Source organism: Primulina eburnea, chromosome 2 (genome assembly GCF_022965805.1).
Source record: "Primulina eburnea isolate SZY01 chromosome 2, ASM2296580v1, whole genome shotgun sequence".
NCBI lineage: Eukaryota > Viridiplantae > Streptophyta > Magnoliopsida > Lamiales > Gesneriaceae > Primulina > Primulina eburnea.
In genome coordinates, this window is record NC_133102.1 from 46822373 (window position 1) to 46836281 (window position 13909).

Consider the following 13909-nt stretch of genomic DNA (forward strand, 5'->3'; position numbering starts at 1 on the left):
TGATACAGGAAGATCCCCCACGGTTTCTGACAGAAAAACTCACCTTTTCTGCCAGAGCACCAAGGAGGCGGATATCAATAGGAAGGGGATGTCTTTCATCGTGCTCCATAAACTCAGCCTGAACAAATCATTTCACAAACAGATCAGCAGAATATTAATTTCAAGGTGGCATGATAAATTTTAATCTCCAAACAGCTTGCCAATACCATGCACTTTTGGGTTATTTGTACGAAAAATGATATTTGAAAAGATGACCTTTGCTTTGTTAAAATAATGTTGTGCAATAGGTTGCATTATGTGTTGTTATCAAATAGAGATCATTTTCTTTTAAAAACGATTTGATTGGCCCATTTTTTAAAATAGCCCTGAACTTTCCCCAAAAAATTAGAAGCTAAAAATCATATTTGCGACCTACTAAGTTCTGCTCATGCCTCATTGATTCCAAGCCTTAGGAAGTCGCTCTTTTCAAGACGTGAAAAATATAACTCTTTACACTTGGATACAGCGACTCCATTCATCATAAAATGTTTAAGAAGAAGAAGAAGAAGAAATCTTCTTTAAACTATGCCTAATGAATGAGTCAAATTCATTGAAGCAAAAAAGGTAAAGGTACAGAAAGTAGATTCTATCAGTAAAAGAGAAGCCAAATTCAGCTCTACATTCCCAACTCCAAAACAACTTACCAAGTTCAAAAGTGTAGCGAGAATTTCTGGAGGGATATTTGGAGATGAAAATGCCATTTCCAAACTACGTACTAGTTGTCTTTGGATAGTCTCATTCATTTGTGACCAGCAGCTGACAAAACCAGCTGCAAACAACTCCCGCCCAACAAAAGGCTGCAAACAACATATAGTACTAAATCTTAATGGAGGACAATTTTTTCATCCCTAATGGGCTAAGGGTGGTTTGGGGTAGATAAAGATGCATAAATTAGAGAGATACCTGCAGCTGGGCAAGTTTGGCACATGTTCTCAGAGCTGGAGAAGGTGATTCCTTCAGTAGCTCAATGCTAAAATGCCTCATCCACTCTGCCCAGTCCTCTTTTGTACTTCGCTGAGAAGCTTCCCCGGCAGCACGTAATCGAACTTCGTTTATCTATGAAATTTTATAAGCAACTCAATTTACTGGTTCTTCACATTTCGCTCAAAAGTTTCCATGTCAAGCTCCTCTTCTATAGATTAAAGATTCTTCTAACATTACCAACGTCAATAACATACAAGAAGGGACATCATTCAATATTCACTTCACCTAAAAATTATTTGTTCGAGGTTTTATCCGATTACAATCAAGACTATGTAAATAAGATTTCATCATCATATGTTTATCATGAAATTAAAATTGGTAGAAACACTACATATTCTCAGAAAATATTAGATTTCTTCCTTGAGCACAAGCTTACGAAGTATCTCCAATAAACGATCTCATTCATGTAAATGATACACAGGAATCTCAGGACAAACATGTGACATGTCTACAAAATATTCACAAGTTGCGCAGTTATAGAAACTGATTGTGAGTACAACTTGCAGATGAGTGCTTCAGCACTAAACTTTAGTAGAAACCAGAATGCCATGCCGTGCCTAAAAATGCACCAAATAGCTAATGGCACTCGCAGAAAAATATAAAGCTAGTTGAAATTTGAAAATGTTTATCTGAGCTATCCCAAAAATGACAAAACGAACATTACAATGTAAATTGTTCCGACTCACAGAAAAAAGCAATGTAGTTGTAAAACTGAAAGGTTTTACTTCACGTATGAATTATGAGTAAACAGGGAATGCAATACAAAGTAAAGAATTTTAGTAAATTTAATTCCAAACATACAGACCGTGTTAATCATCTTTTATTTTGAATAAACAACTGCTTACAGCAAAACTAAATAAATGCACCTGATGGGGCTTGTGAGGGTCAATTTTACCCTCAGGATCATTCTCTGTATCGCTTAAAGGGTCACTAATGACCTCCCCAGGAAGCTGGCAATTTTGTCTCTGAGTGGCAGTACTTCCTATTGTCAATAACTCCCTTCTTTGCAGGCGGTTTTCAATTTCTTCAAAATCCTTGTGCTGCTCAAAGTTGAACCATAATACGCATAAGTATATGTATTATAAAACACAATTCAAATTTTAAGGAAGCTATAGGTTTTGATTGACTAGAATAAGGAGCTGGATAAAATATATAAGAAGATAAAAACTATACACGCAGGCGATACTTCAGTAAAAGCTTATGGATGGATGGAATGAAAATTGTGAAGTCCTCCCCAAGAGCATGTGCAAGGCAACAAAGTGCATCAACAGCGTCATTTCTCAGCTCATCACTCTTACTGCAAAGAGATGTCTAGTGTGTTAGAAGGGAAGGTGAAGAATAGCATCAAGACAAGTTGTGAAGCAACAATGCCCAATTGTTTTATATGGCTGCATAAGTAATAACATCAATCAAAATATAGTGTTTGAACTAAGTCAGAGTTCAAAAGTTTAAGTTGTATCATACAACCAACAAGTAATTTAGGTACAACACCAAGTGAGAGAGAGGGTGTTTGATTCTCACAAATAGGAACAATTATTTGGCGGAAAATAACAATTGCTCCCAAGTCCTGTGAAGCTGCCAATGCAATTAAATGCAGAGAGAGGATTGTACAGTATTTTTAAAAAAATCGAATTGCACAGTTATCACTGAGTATATAGTTTGGTATAATTCAAGGCAGGTCAAAGCAAGACAGAAACAAGAAAACAGCTAAACTGAGTGAGGTTTTTCTGTCCAAGGTCCCAGCCAAATGATTCTACACAGTCATACCTTTCTCTATAACGATTTCCAGGAGCTTATTTCTATGAAGAATATGATTTTTTTGTCAAAAGAAATAAGAATCAAGCATCTATGATAGAAAAAACAGTCATGGTCATCTAAATCTGCACCATCGTTCTATCCAACTGGGAGATCAAGTATAGAAAGCATCATTATCATAATCTTTTCATTTTTTAAGGGGTCTATATAAAATTAAAAAAATGAAGAAGACTAACAATAATTTCGGAAAATGTCACAATAAAGAGTATTCAATGTCACATGAGGTGCACTTATATGTCATCAAGAAGTAAATAACGGGGGATCTAAAATTTCTGTCGGTGTTAAAACTCCGCCAACTATAAGTGCGCTCAAACAGAATAACATTTCCCCTTGATTAGTTCCACATCGCACACATATAAGACACAGAGACAAATATCAAACCCGTCCAAGACAAGCTTCAAGTGATGCACAAGAGCTGATATGTGACCCATAACCTGGTGATACAAAAGGTACAGAGAAATGTAATTGGTGATATATACATGTATATAACGGAAACAAACAAAACAATGACTTATAATATGAAACAAACCTGTACACGAGGAATCAACCTAGTGAGAGTTCTGATAGCAGAACGCCGCACCTCTACAGATGCATCCACTTTGAAAATTCGAATGAGTGCTGGAAGAAGTAGATGCATATGCTCATCCAAGGTCCCTGCACATTCAGGTTAGGGGTTCAAAATTACATCTTTAAAATATCAATTAAACTGGAAAAAGACAAAAAAGGGACACCAACCACCAAAAACTTCAAGAGTATGAAGGATGTCCATGACATATGTATAGTCTTTAAACCTCTCCGCATCAGTTAGGACTTGAATACATGATGGAAGGATAAAAGGAAGATGTGTCCTAAATTCATCATTGAGTGCCAAACAAAGTTGCTCTAGCAGATGGAGAATCTATAATTGCAAACCCACATCATAATTCCCAAAAATGTATGTCTTCCGCACAATCTAAATGATAATTCACTTTCATTAGCAACATTGCTAAAAAGGAAAAGCTGAATTACCGGAGATCCATGCACTGGTCTACTAGCAGCAGGCAAACTGAAGGACGACCATAATTCTGATATCAGAGAGAACAGCTCCGGCAGATATTTTCGAATGTGCTGCATGAGCGAAATAAAGATGTAATTAATACAAGGCATTAATATCAATCAACATAAATATACAGATTATGTATGCAAGTACCTGGCGCACAATAGAAACCAAAGTTCCAAGTTTCCACGTTATGTACTCCTTAAGACCATCATCACACGTACGAACAGTATGAAATAGGTCGGGCAGAACCTACCCAGTCAAAGAAACCACACCATTCAGAACAAAAAACCGATACAAATACAACTATAGACTAGATCATTAAACAATTTACAGTTGCATATCCTAGATCATCTTGTAACTATACATAATAAACTTCTAAAATAAAAGAAGAAGATTCTATGGTTAATAATATGAATATCAAAATTTTTAATACTGAAAATGCAAGTGTGCTTACGCATTAAAAACTTAAGATTGGAAGTTTGGAGAAGTCAAATATAGCTAATGTAATATCTTGGGAATGCCAAAAACCCAAGGGAAGTAAAAGAATGAGTCGTCTCGCGAGTTTGTAAAACACCAGTAAATGTTAGCAAAGTATCACATTATTTCATGTCAAATGGATGCTTTTTCAAGTTGAACAATTGAAATTTTCAGATACAGCAAATGAAGAATATCCAAGTTTCTTAAGAATGAAGAAAATAGGCATAAATTCCACATTCACATATCGTGTCATTCTCAGGTAAAAAAATAATCATGATGCTGTTGCTAGAAATGAGTTGACTAACCTTAGGTAGATATGGAACGCAACCAAGGACCCATTGACTTGCCTCGCAGAATAAAAAAGTAAGTTAATGCACAAAAACCCCAAGTAAGCAACTCGGTACAATTAAATATAAGAAGCAAAATCTAAAGAAAGAGGAAGGACATAAAATATCCAATAGAAACAGAAGCAACAAAAACGTTCAACAAGAAGTAACCATCATATCAAACTAACCTTGAATATGAACATAAGAGATCCTACCACCTTTTGATGGTAACTCGACAAGGAAGGATCTCTAAGAATCCGCATGAGAGAACTGATGGCAACCTGAATCAGGACAGAGTTACAAAAAAGCAAATAAAGGACTTTCCAGTTTATAAATATAAGTCAGCCAACAGAAAACACAGGTGTTAGATTTAAGTCTGACGGTGGGATAATAATCTTCTGATGTCGCAAATGATGGCCAAAGATCCATAGGTAATTCATCCATTGACCGAATGAGTTGACTGGCATCACCAGCTGGGCGGGCAACTTCACCATGGGATCCTGGCAAACTTAGTTGATTCCGTCGATGTGCGTGGGGATCTAAAGCTCCCATTATGCCAATAACCTATAAAAACAAAATAAGTAGGTTAAGCATAAAAAACAAGTGTATAACACTTTAAGCAATCATGACTCCAGAAGCTGCACAACCTTCAAAACTTCACGTCTGGTAGACCAGGCTAGCTCACCATTGAGCAATTTCAAAAGTAACCCAAGCAATTGTGGATACTCATTATAAGGTGTTATAACATAACTGCAACATAATACAACATAATGTCAGACCCTTTGTCCGGGTGTATACAAAAACAAAAGAATCACACCTTACAGAAACCTCCTAAAAAAGACATCACTCATTAAAAATTTTGACGAGTTATTTTTCCTTGTAACGAAATGCCCAATATAATTAGTACTCCATATCGTGTTACTAACACTTCATTAAAAGTAAGAATAATTTCATTCACAAACACATAACTGAGTACAAATAAAACAACTATACTTTAAAAAGTATGTACACATTTAAAGTCATTAAGTTAATAATGTACACATTTAAAGTTAATAATGTTTTTCTACTTTGAGAAGAAAAGAACACCGTCAAGGTCATGGCGGGGTTTTTGGCGGACCCCAACTTGTTCTTCCAATAAAAGAAGGGAGGAGGAAACTAGATTAAGACCTTGTTACAAACAACTGGATAAATTTACCACGTAAATAAGGTCGACCAGTTCTATCTAGCGTGATACAGCTACAAAAAAAACTGTCATAACACGACTCAAAAACCAAAATGATAACCATCCTGACAGTTTCTAACTTCAAGGAGTTGGCAACATAAGTTCATCAAGGCATCTAATTGTTCTATTAAGAGGAAAAAACACGTGATTGTGCATCCTTTTGAAGCAAAATGTTCTAAGAACTTTACAGTTGATAAACTTCCAGTACTAGCCATTTAGACTTTGCAACAAGATGTTTTGAATCGAAATAGTAGTTGAGTCAAGCAAAGATTCATGTAGCAATCTAAGGCAACTATAAATTTATAACGTTTTAAATACAAGCAGAGGATATACAACCTGCTAAAAAGTCACTATATACTATTAAACAACCAGAGACTTATTATGCGATAAAGAAAAAGTAAATCGAAGTAAAAACCTCAAAGTAATATATACCCTGTGCTTTGTACGACTTGACCAAGAGTTGTGACAGCAACTTCCCGTTTCATTACAGAAGATCCGTCTAATAAAGCTTCCACAATTAAAGGCATAAGTTCTGGAATATACTGTCTCATCGCAAAGCCACCCTGAGCACATGGGAAAATTCATGAAAAGTTGACTTTCATTCCAGCAACCATGAAAAATTACAAAAACAAACTCAACTAAACAGCAAAAGGTGAACCTAAACAGTTTTAGAAACATTTATTTGTTACTACGTCATTCTAATGACCAAGGGTTTCCTTAATTATCTTTTTCACCCTAAAATGATCAAGAACTTTAAGAAAAATTTGAAGTTTGAGATGGAGTTTGAATAACATTTTTTGAAAGCTGGATAATACGGGATTAAAGAGGCCGGGAAAAAAAATTAAGAAGGATTGACGAATTTGGTGACATCTCAAAAAATCAAAATTCTCTTGGGGCCAACTCATTTTTTTATAGGAAACTATATATTAAATAATTAAAAGCTATTAATTACAAGAAACGGACAAGCAATCCACACAAAAAAAGAAAAGAAAAACAGAATCTTCGATCATATCAACAGCATATATTACTTCTTTCTTTTATAGAAAACTAAACTTTATTAATATATTAGGAAGTACTACAATAGTAGCGGATGAGTAGTCCGCAAGAAATGTTACAAAAATACTCCCTGGTACCCTATCACAATGTCATAACGACCAAGCAATTTTCCAATCCCTAACAATGTCTGAAATACATAAGTGGTTATACTCTGTCAACTCAGGTCGTCCAATTAGCAACTCGGAATTTAATTTTCTCCTATACTTCTTCCATGGACTCCGACACATTTTCGAATATTCTGTTATTATTTTCCAACCATATAGAGCAAAATATGCAATCAATTATGATGTACCAAAAGCTCGATAACCTTTTCGCAATGAGACGCCCTGGCTCCATAATAAAAAGATCTTGTGCCTCCTTGGGACCACCCATTGGAAACCCAACTCTGTCAGAACCTTCTTCCAAATGCCAGTCGAGAAAGAACAATGCAAGAGCAAATGATCTTTATTCTCCTCTTCCTTACAGCATAAACAACACCATTGAGGGCTTAAACCGCAGGCGGGCCACCTTCTTTGCACCGAGTCACATGTGGGCAATTTTCCCAAAACCCCGATCCAAGAGAAAACTTGAACCTTTTGCGATACGGGTACTTTCCAGATATTGCGAAAAATAAGGGAATAAAGAAAAATTTGAGATCGGGAACAAAGAATTATAAAAAGATCGAACAATGATCAACCCAGAAAAATCCTCCTAACCAAACTCTATAATCCTCAACTCCTAACTCCAACTTGACTCGCTCTAAGAGCCCTAAGAGACTAGTGAACTCAACTAGCTCAATCTCATCAAAATCTCTTCTAAATCACACATCCCAGAGAATTGAAGAATTGACTCTGCTATCAACAACATCTCTGAATCTGAATCTTGTCCCAACCCTTTTCAACGACTGTTCTAGATTGTCAAAAATCATTCTATTCCGCTCTAGCCAAACTGACCAGCAAATATAATGAACTATCAATGTCTAAAAAATTATATCCCTCTTGCCAAGTTCACGTCAAAGATCTGCAGCAAACAGCTAGAAGCGAAGATCTTAGAACTACCTATACCAAACTCATCTCCTCCAAAGCTTTAAACCAAAGATAACTCGTGAAAGGACAATGAATAAGTATATGGTCCTGAGTCTCCATCTTTTTTCGACATAGCACAGCGAATTTGGACAAAGAGCACAAGTAGGACACTTTTTTTGCAACATCTCACAAGTTGATAGTTTACCCAGCACCGCCAGTCCACGAGAATACTTGAACCTTTGGTGGGATCGGTGATCTCCAAATAACATGAGAGATAAAAGAAAATTACGTCAATGATCGGAAAGAAAAACTCGTATAAATATTTAACTGAAAATGACCCTGAAGGATCTCTGCCCCAAACCTTTATATCTTCACCCCCTTCGAGTCTTCGACCAACCTGACCTCTCTAAAGACCCTGACAAAGAGCTCAACTCATTCACTTCATCATCTCTCAAGTCCCACCGAAAATGCAAATCCCCGGATGTAAAGGAAAAATTCTCTGGCTTAATAAAATGAAAATTAGGCTTATTGTGAACCGATCAAATCTGAAATAAAGAAGGATAAAGACTCTGCACTGATTATTTTGGCGCTCTTTGTCAGTACTAAAGAAGGATAAAGTCTTAAGATTTCGTGTAATAAAAAATGGAATTATGAACTACTTATTAAAGTTGTCTATCCATCTATCGCTTGGGAGATCATGCAAATCCCCATAAACAATTCTCGCAAGGACTTCTCTGTTTGAATTTTGCAAATCATCCATCTACTTGCTTGGGATCTTATCGAGGTTAGGTCGGGTCTCTAGCGTAACCTTGGAGCCGGCTGGACTCCTCCTATATGCTTATTATGTTGTGTTCCTAATCTTCTTGCGGATTACTCATCCGCTAGCATTGTAAAACTTCAATTATTAATAATATCTAGTTTCTTATAAAAAAAAAAAATTCTACATCAACTCCGTTGTACCTTTAGGCACCCTAAAAATAGACATGTAATATATCGGAATTGCATTTAAAACCGATGATATCAATGTTAATCTTCCCCCTCTTGACAAAAAAGCTTTTTTCCAACTTATAAGTTTTTTTGACATCTTGGCGACAATGGGATCCCAAAACGAATGCTTGTAACGGATTTCCACCCAAAGGCATTCCCAAATACATAATAGGCCAAATCTCCTTACCACATCCTATTTGTTGTGCTAACAGTTCAACTTTTCTTTGTTCACAGTGTATACCCAACAAAGCATTTTTTTTTCTAGCTGATTTTTAAAACGATCTCACAACTTGCACTAGAAACCTATTGTGTTCCTCATTCCTCACAAAGAAAAGTGTATCATCTGCAAACTAAATGTGAGATATCTCTATCTTGTCACTACCAACCTCTATCCCCCTTATAAAATTCATTTCGTTGGCTTTGTCAATCAATCTCCCCAACACATCCACTACCAAATTGAACAGGAAATGAGACAATGGATCTCCTTGTCTAAGCCGTTTATGCGCCTAAATTTTCCCCTCGGTCTCCCGTTAATCATACAGAAAATGATGCGTTCGACACACAACATTTGATTCATCTTCTCCCATCTCCCTCCAAACCCCTTTTCATCAAAACAAAATCCAGAAAATCCCAATTCAAATTTTTTTTTGATTAGAAACAATATTTTATTTAAATTTGAAGGTTCAAGTACGGTGGGGCGGATGAGTGATCCGCAATAGCAAAAACATATAGCTAATACTAACTTCACGTCATTAAAAACTTGAATTCCCTAACAACATCTGAAATAGATAGGTGAATGAACTCTTTAGTCCTTGTGATTGTAGTTGCCACTCTGAACTTGATGAGCTCCCATACATCAGTGTCATCCGCTTTCTTGTCATTGAAAATCATGTTATTCCTCTCCAGCCAAATGCTCCAAAATAAGAAGTGAATCGTGACAAACCATAGGATGGTAGTTCTGTTTCCCCTAGGAATACCTGGAACGCTGTTGAACATATCTCTAGCAGTCATCGGGAACACCCACTGAAAATTCAGATCTTGCATAACCCTTGACCATAAGCTTCTTGCGTAAGAGCAGTGAATTAATAGATGATCTTGAGTTTCTTCGCTGCGTTCGCATAAGGAACACCAGTTTGGGCACAAGTCGCAGGTGGGCCATCTTCTTTGCACCAAGTCCGCCGTAGGTAATTTACCCAACGCGACAATCCACGAGAAAATTTGTAACTTTTGAGGGACAGGAACCTTCCAAATATGATTGTAGCTTGGAAAAGCAGGAAACAGTTGGGTAGGAAAAAAAGAGTCGTAAAATGATTTGACACTAAACACACCCGTAGACTCCCCCAACCAAACCCTGTAATCTTCGACGCCTAGCTGAATCCTAACTGTATCTAACACGCCCTGAAGAGTAACAAACTCTTCCAACTCTTGGTCGTTTAGGTTTCTCCTAAAACATACATCCCATCGATATGTTTGTCTATCCTGGTGACTGACAACTTCTAAGAAACTCAAAATAGGTTTGTTTGTCTAAGAAACTCCCAATTCACATTGTCATAAGCCTTTTCGAAATCCACCTTCATCACCCATCTTTTCTTCTTCTTTCTCATTCTCTCTTCGAGTAGTTCATTCGCTATAAGACCACAGTTGAGTATTTGTCTTCCTACAACGAAAGCATTTTGAGATTTGGATATTGTCTCCGCTATCACATTCTTAATCCTCGTAGTTAAGACTTTTGCTATTATCTTATACAAACTTGTTGTCAGCCTAATCGGTCTGAAATCCTTCACTTTGGTAGATTCATTTATGATTCCGGTTTGAAAGAATTCATCGAAAACCTTCATTAAATCTTGTTTGAATACATCCCACCACTCTTGGAAAAAAGCCAAAGTAAAGCCGTCAGCCCCCGGACTCTTACCACCATCGCACTGAAAAACTGTTTTCTTGACCTCTTCTTCCTAGAACTGTTTCTCTAACTCTCGACTCAAATCTCCATCAATGGGACACCACTCCACTCCTTCAATGCCCCAACATCTCGCATCTGTCAAACCATACAACTCCTTAAAGAACTTCAAAATAATGGAGCAATTTCATCCTCATCTATGATACGAAAAAGTACATAACACTATGACAATAAACAATAGTTATTTACCATAAACTATTATTTTTATTATATTCAGAATTTTAGTAATAAATATTAGTTTTAAATAATAATTATATTTGTATTAATAATATTAACAATATTATTATTATTTTCAAATATTGGTGTACCCCGACTTTTTAAAAAACAACTTATTTTGACTTGTTATAAAAAAATTTAAAACTTTACCAAACAAATTTTAAGAGTTTATAAGCTCTCAAACAACTTATAAGATGTTTGCTTATGAGCTAAGCCAACACCCTCTTATAAAGAAAAGAGAACAATGTGGTTGCTTGAGAATGAATTGCAAAATTGGACGCTTCAAATAATAAAACATGTTCGCAGAACACGTCAAATTGTAAATGGACTAAAATTGATTGAGCGCAAAAAATCAGAATCACAAAGCAGATACCCACCACTCTGGCAAGTTCCCCAACAGTTACCAGAACGCCGCTTATGATGCCATTATTGACATTTGCCCCAGTTCCTTCGGAGAGTTTTGCAATAAGGGCCTGGAACGCACAAATTTTTGTCACCAAAAGAATACAACTCAACCAAACCATGGGTAAGCACGTCAGCAACCACACCTTATGTATTGGAGCAATATATGGGAGAATTAATCTCTCACAATTGCGAATTAAGCATCCTAACAATTTAGCACTCTCTTCTCTGCATTTGCTATCCGCACTGCTAGCAATAAGAGCTAGGTCAATACAAAGTCTTAGAAAGAAAATACGAAAGAAACAAAAATTTAAAATAGTGGGTCAGCGACTGTCACCAACTCAAAAGTGTTCACCAAAAAGTTTTATCGAATTTTAGCATCGTAACGATACCTTTGCTTTAGGTAAGTCAATAATTGAATAAGATGTCGGCGGAGTGCCGGAAGAACATAAGCTGGATTTTTCTCAGATAGTCTACCAGCAACTGAAATTGCAATTTCCCGAACTTCAAAATCCTAACAGGAGAAAGTATCAAGTCAGCAGACAGCAATGTGACTTCATTATATTACCACAGACAGAGGGAGCACATTTGTACAGATTAAAGCAATCATCAGTTCAGCCCGCTCAAAATTGATACGATACATTACTACTGAAGCTCATTCATTTCCCAGCCTCAGGAAAGTTTGAAATCTTCAGTGCACAAATAAAGTCAAAAAGTCCCAATAAACATACTCATTCAGAACCGAGGCAACTATATTAATAAAAGATTAAAGATCCTTGGTACCTTATTCAAGAAACAAGTGATATCTAACTCAAGAATTCATGATGTCGTGTAGATGAAACAAACATAATTAACATGTAAATCAACAGTCGCTAAATGCTAAACAAAAGCAAAATAATCTCCATCAAGAAGTTCTTATTCACACACAAATTTGTCAGTCTTTGTTCCAAACTATCTTTTCCTCATATATTTCCACAAAATCTATTCATTTAATTATTTACAGATAATAGTAGTTATTTTCCAGTTGCATTCTCCCTGAGTCAGACAAAATGTGTCAATTTGAATGCCATGGGGTTTTACAATAGAGTTGCTAATATGAATGCTCCACAAAAGTGGTTAAGTTAGAGGATGTCATGTCATGAAGTTTCAAGAATGGCAGTTGTGGAGAATGAATTTCCATTTTAGGAAAAGGGACATTTGAGGAATACCCACTTTGAAAAAGAGAGAATAAAACATGAAAACCCATGGGACTTGTTCTTCACCACGACTCAAACACATTATATGTGTTTTCCTTACCAAAGGCCTCCTTCCAAACTAAGCACTTCATGCCAGGTTAGAATAAAAAATCAAGCACTTGTAATCAGGGACAAAATTTAGCATCACACGTAATTATTGCAGAATTATCAATCACAATTATTTCTCCAAGATCTAATTTTTATGGTACAAGGAAAAGGAGAGAGTGCAGATAGGATTGACAAAGGAAAATATAAATTAATTGTATTCTTGTGAATTTTCAAAACTAAATTATTATAATTAAACTAAAAAAAACAGATAAATGCTTTTAACCTCATCATTTAAAGCTGCAAACACAGCAGTCAAGGAATCCGCCTGCGCCAGAAAATCATCAAAACCTCCATTCTCATGCAAAGAGGAAAATACAGATCTCCGAACTGTAACGTCAGCATCAGTAACGGCAGCGATAAGAAACTTTTCCACGATCTACAAAATGGTGCCACAGTAACAATGTTAGCAAATCAGTGCAATATTAGTGATGATGTTGCTGCCAAACCATGTACAAGTAAAGCAGATACTAAGAACAATGCACAATATCTATACACCACTACTTCAAAGATAAAGAATATGGAAGCTTGATTAGTAGAAAATTAACTTTGCTACTCAAACCGCAGCCGAAAGAGACGTAATTTATCATGTTAAGTAATAGAACTAATTAAAAAACCCTAGCAATATGATTGTTTGCAACTGTGAAGAGTAGGTTCGTATCGAGTTCACAACCTTCCGAACTCCATGATTTCAAACTCGACATTTATAATTCCCGTCACATTAGTTTAGTCCAATACAAAAGGAACGGATTATCAGAAGGAAGATTCTTTATGTGGATGGTGAAGATAAAAAGGGGCTAATGCTTCATTGACATACTGAAATCCAAAAGTGGGGAAGGCCTGCCTTTTCATCTACTTTACTGTTAACAACTAATGAATACAGCCACTTTGCATGATCAATTCATCTCTATTTCAGATTTCTACAGCTCATACATAATAAGCCTATTTCCCATTTTATTCATTTTGGCACTTCTTCCATTTCCTCCTTTCTTGGGATTTGCACTTCCGTCAATTTGAGGGATGAGCAAGTGAACGTTTTGAATGA

At 36.2% G+C, this 13909-nt stretch overlaps 1 protein-coding gene across 1 annotated transcript in view; it reads right to left on the reverse strand.

Moving 5' to 3' along the window:
- LOC140823831 (serine/threonine-protein kinase TOR-like) overlaps positions 1 to 13909 on the reverse strand; it is a 39510-nt gene that overhangs the window by 16369 nt on the left and 9232 nt on the right. Inside the window, 19 exon segments of the mRNA XM_073185340.1 lie at positions 44 to 118; positions 684 to 836; positions 943 to 1095; positions 1890 to 2063; positions 2197 to 2320; positions 3220 to 3272; positions 3368 to 3492; positions 3574 to 3736; positions 3847 to 3945; positions 4028 to 4126; positions 4660 to 4701; positions 4869 to 4961; positions 5062 to 5244; positions 5328 to 5430; positions 6335 to 6465; positions 11500 to 11595; positions 11671 to 11770; positions 11917 to 12038; positions 13091 to 13243. Of these exon segments, the coding sequence (XP_073041441.1) occupies positions 44 to 118; positions 684 to 836; positions 943 to 1095; positions 1890 to 2063; positions 2197 to 2320; positions 3220 to 3272; positions 3368 to 3492; positions 3574 to 3736; positions 3847 to 3945; positions 4028 to 4126; positions 4660 to 4701; positions 4869 to 4961; positions 5062 to 5244; positions 5328 to 5430; positions 6335 to 6465; positions 11500 to 11595; positions 11671 to 11770; positions 11917 to 12038; positions 13091 to 13243 (2241 nt within the window).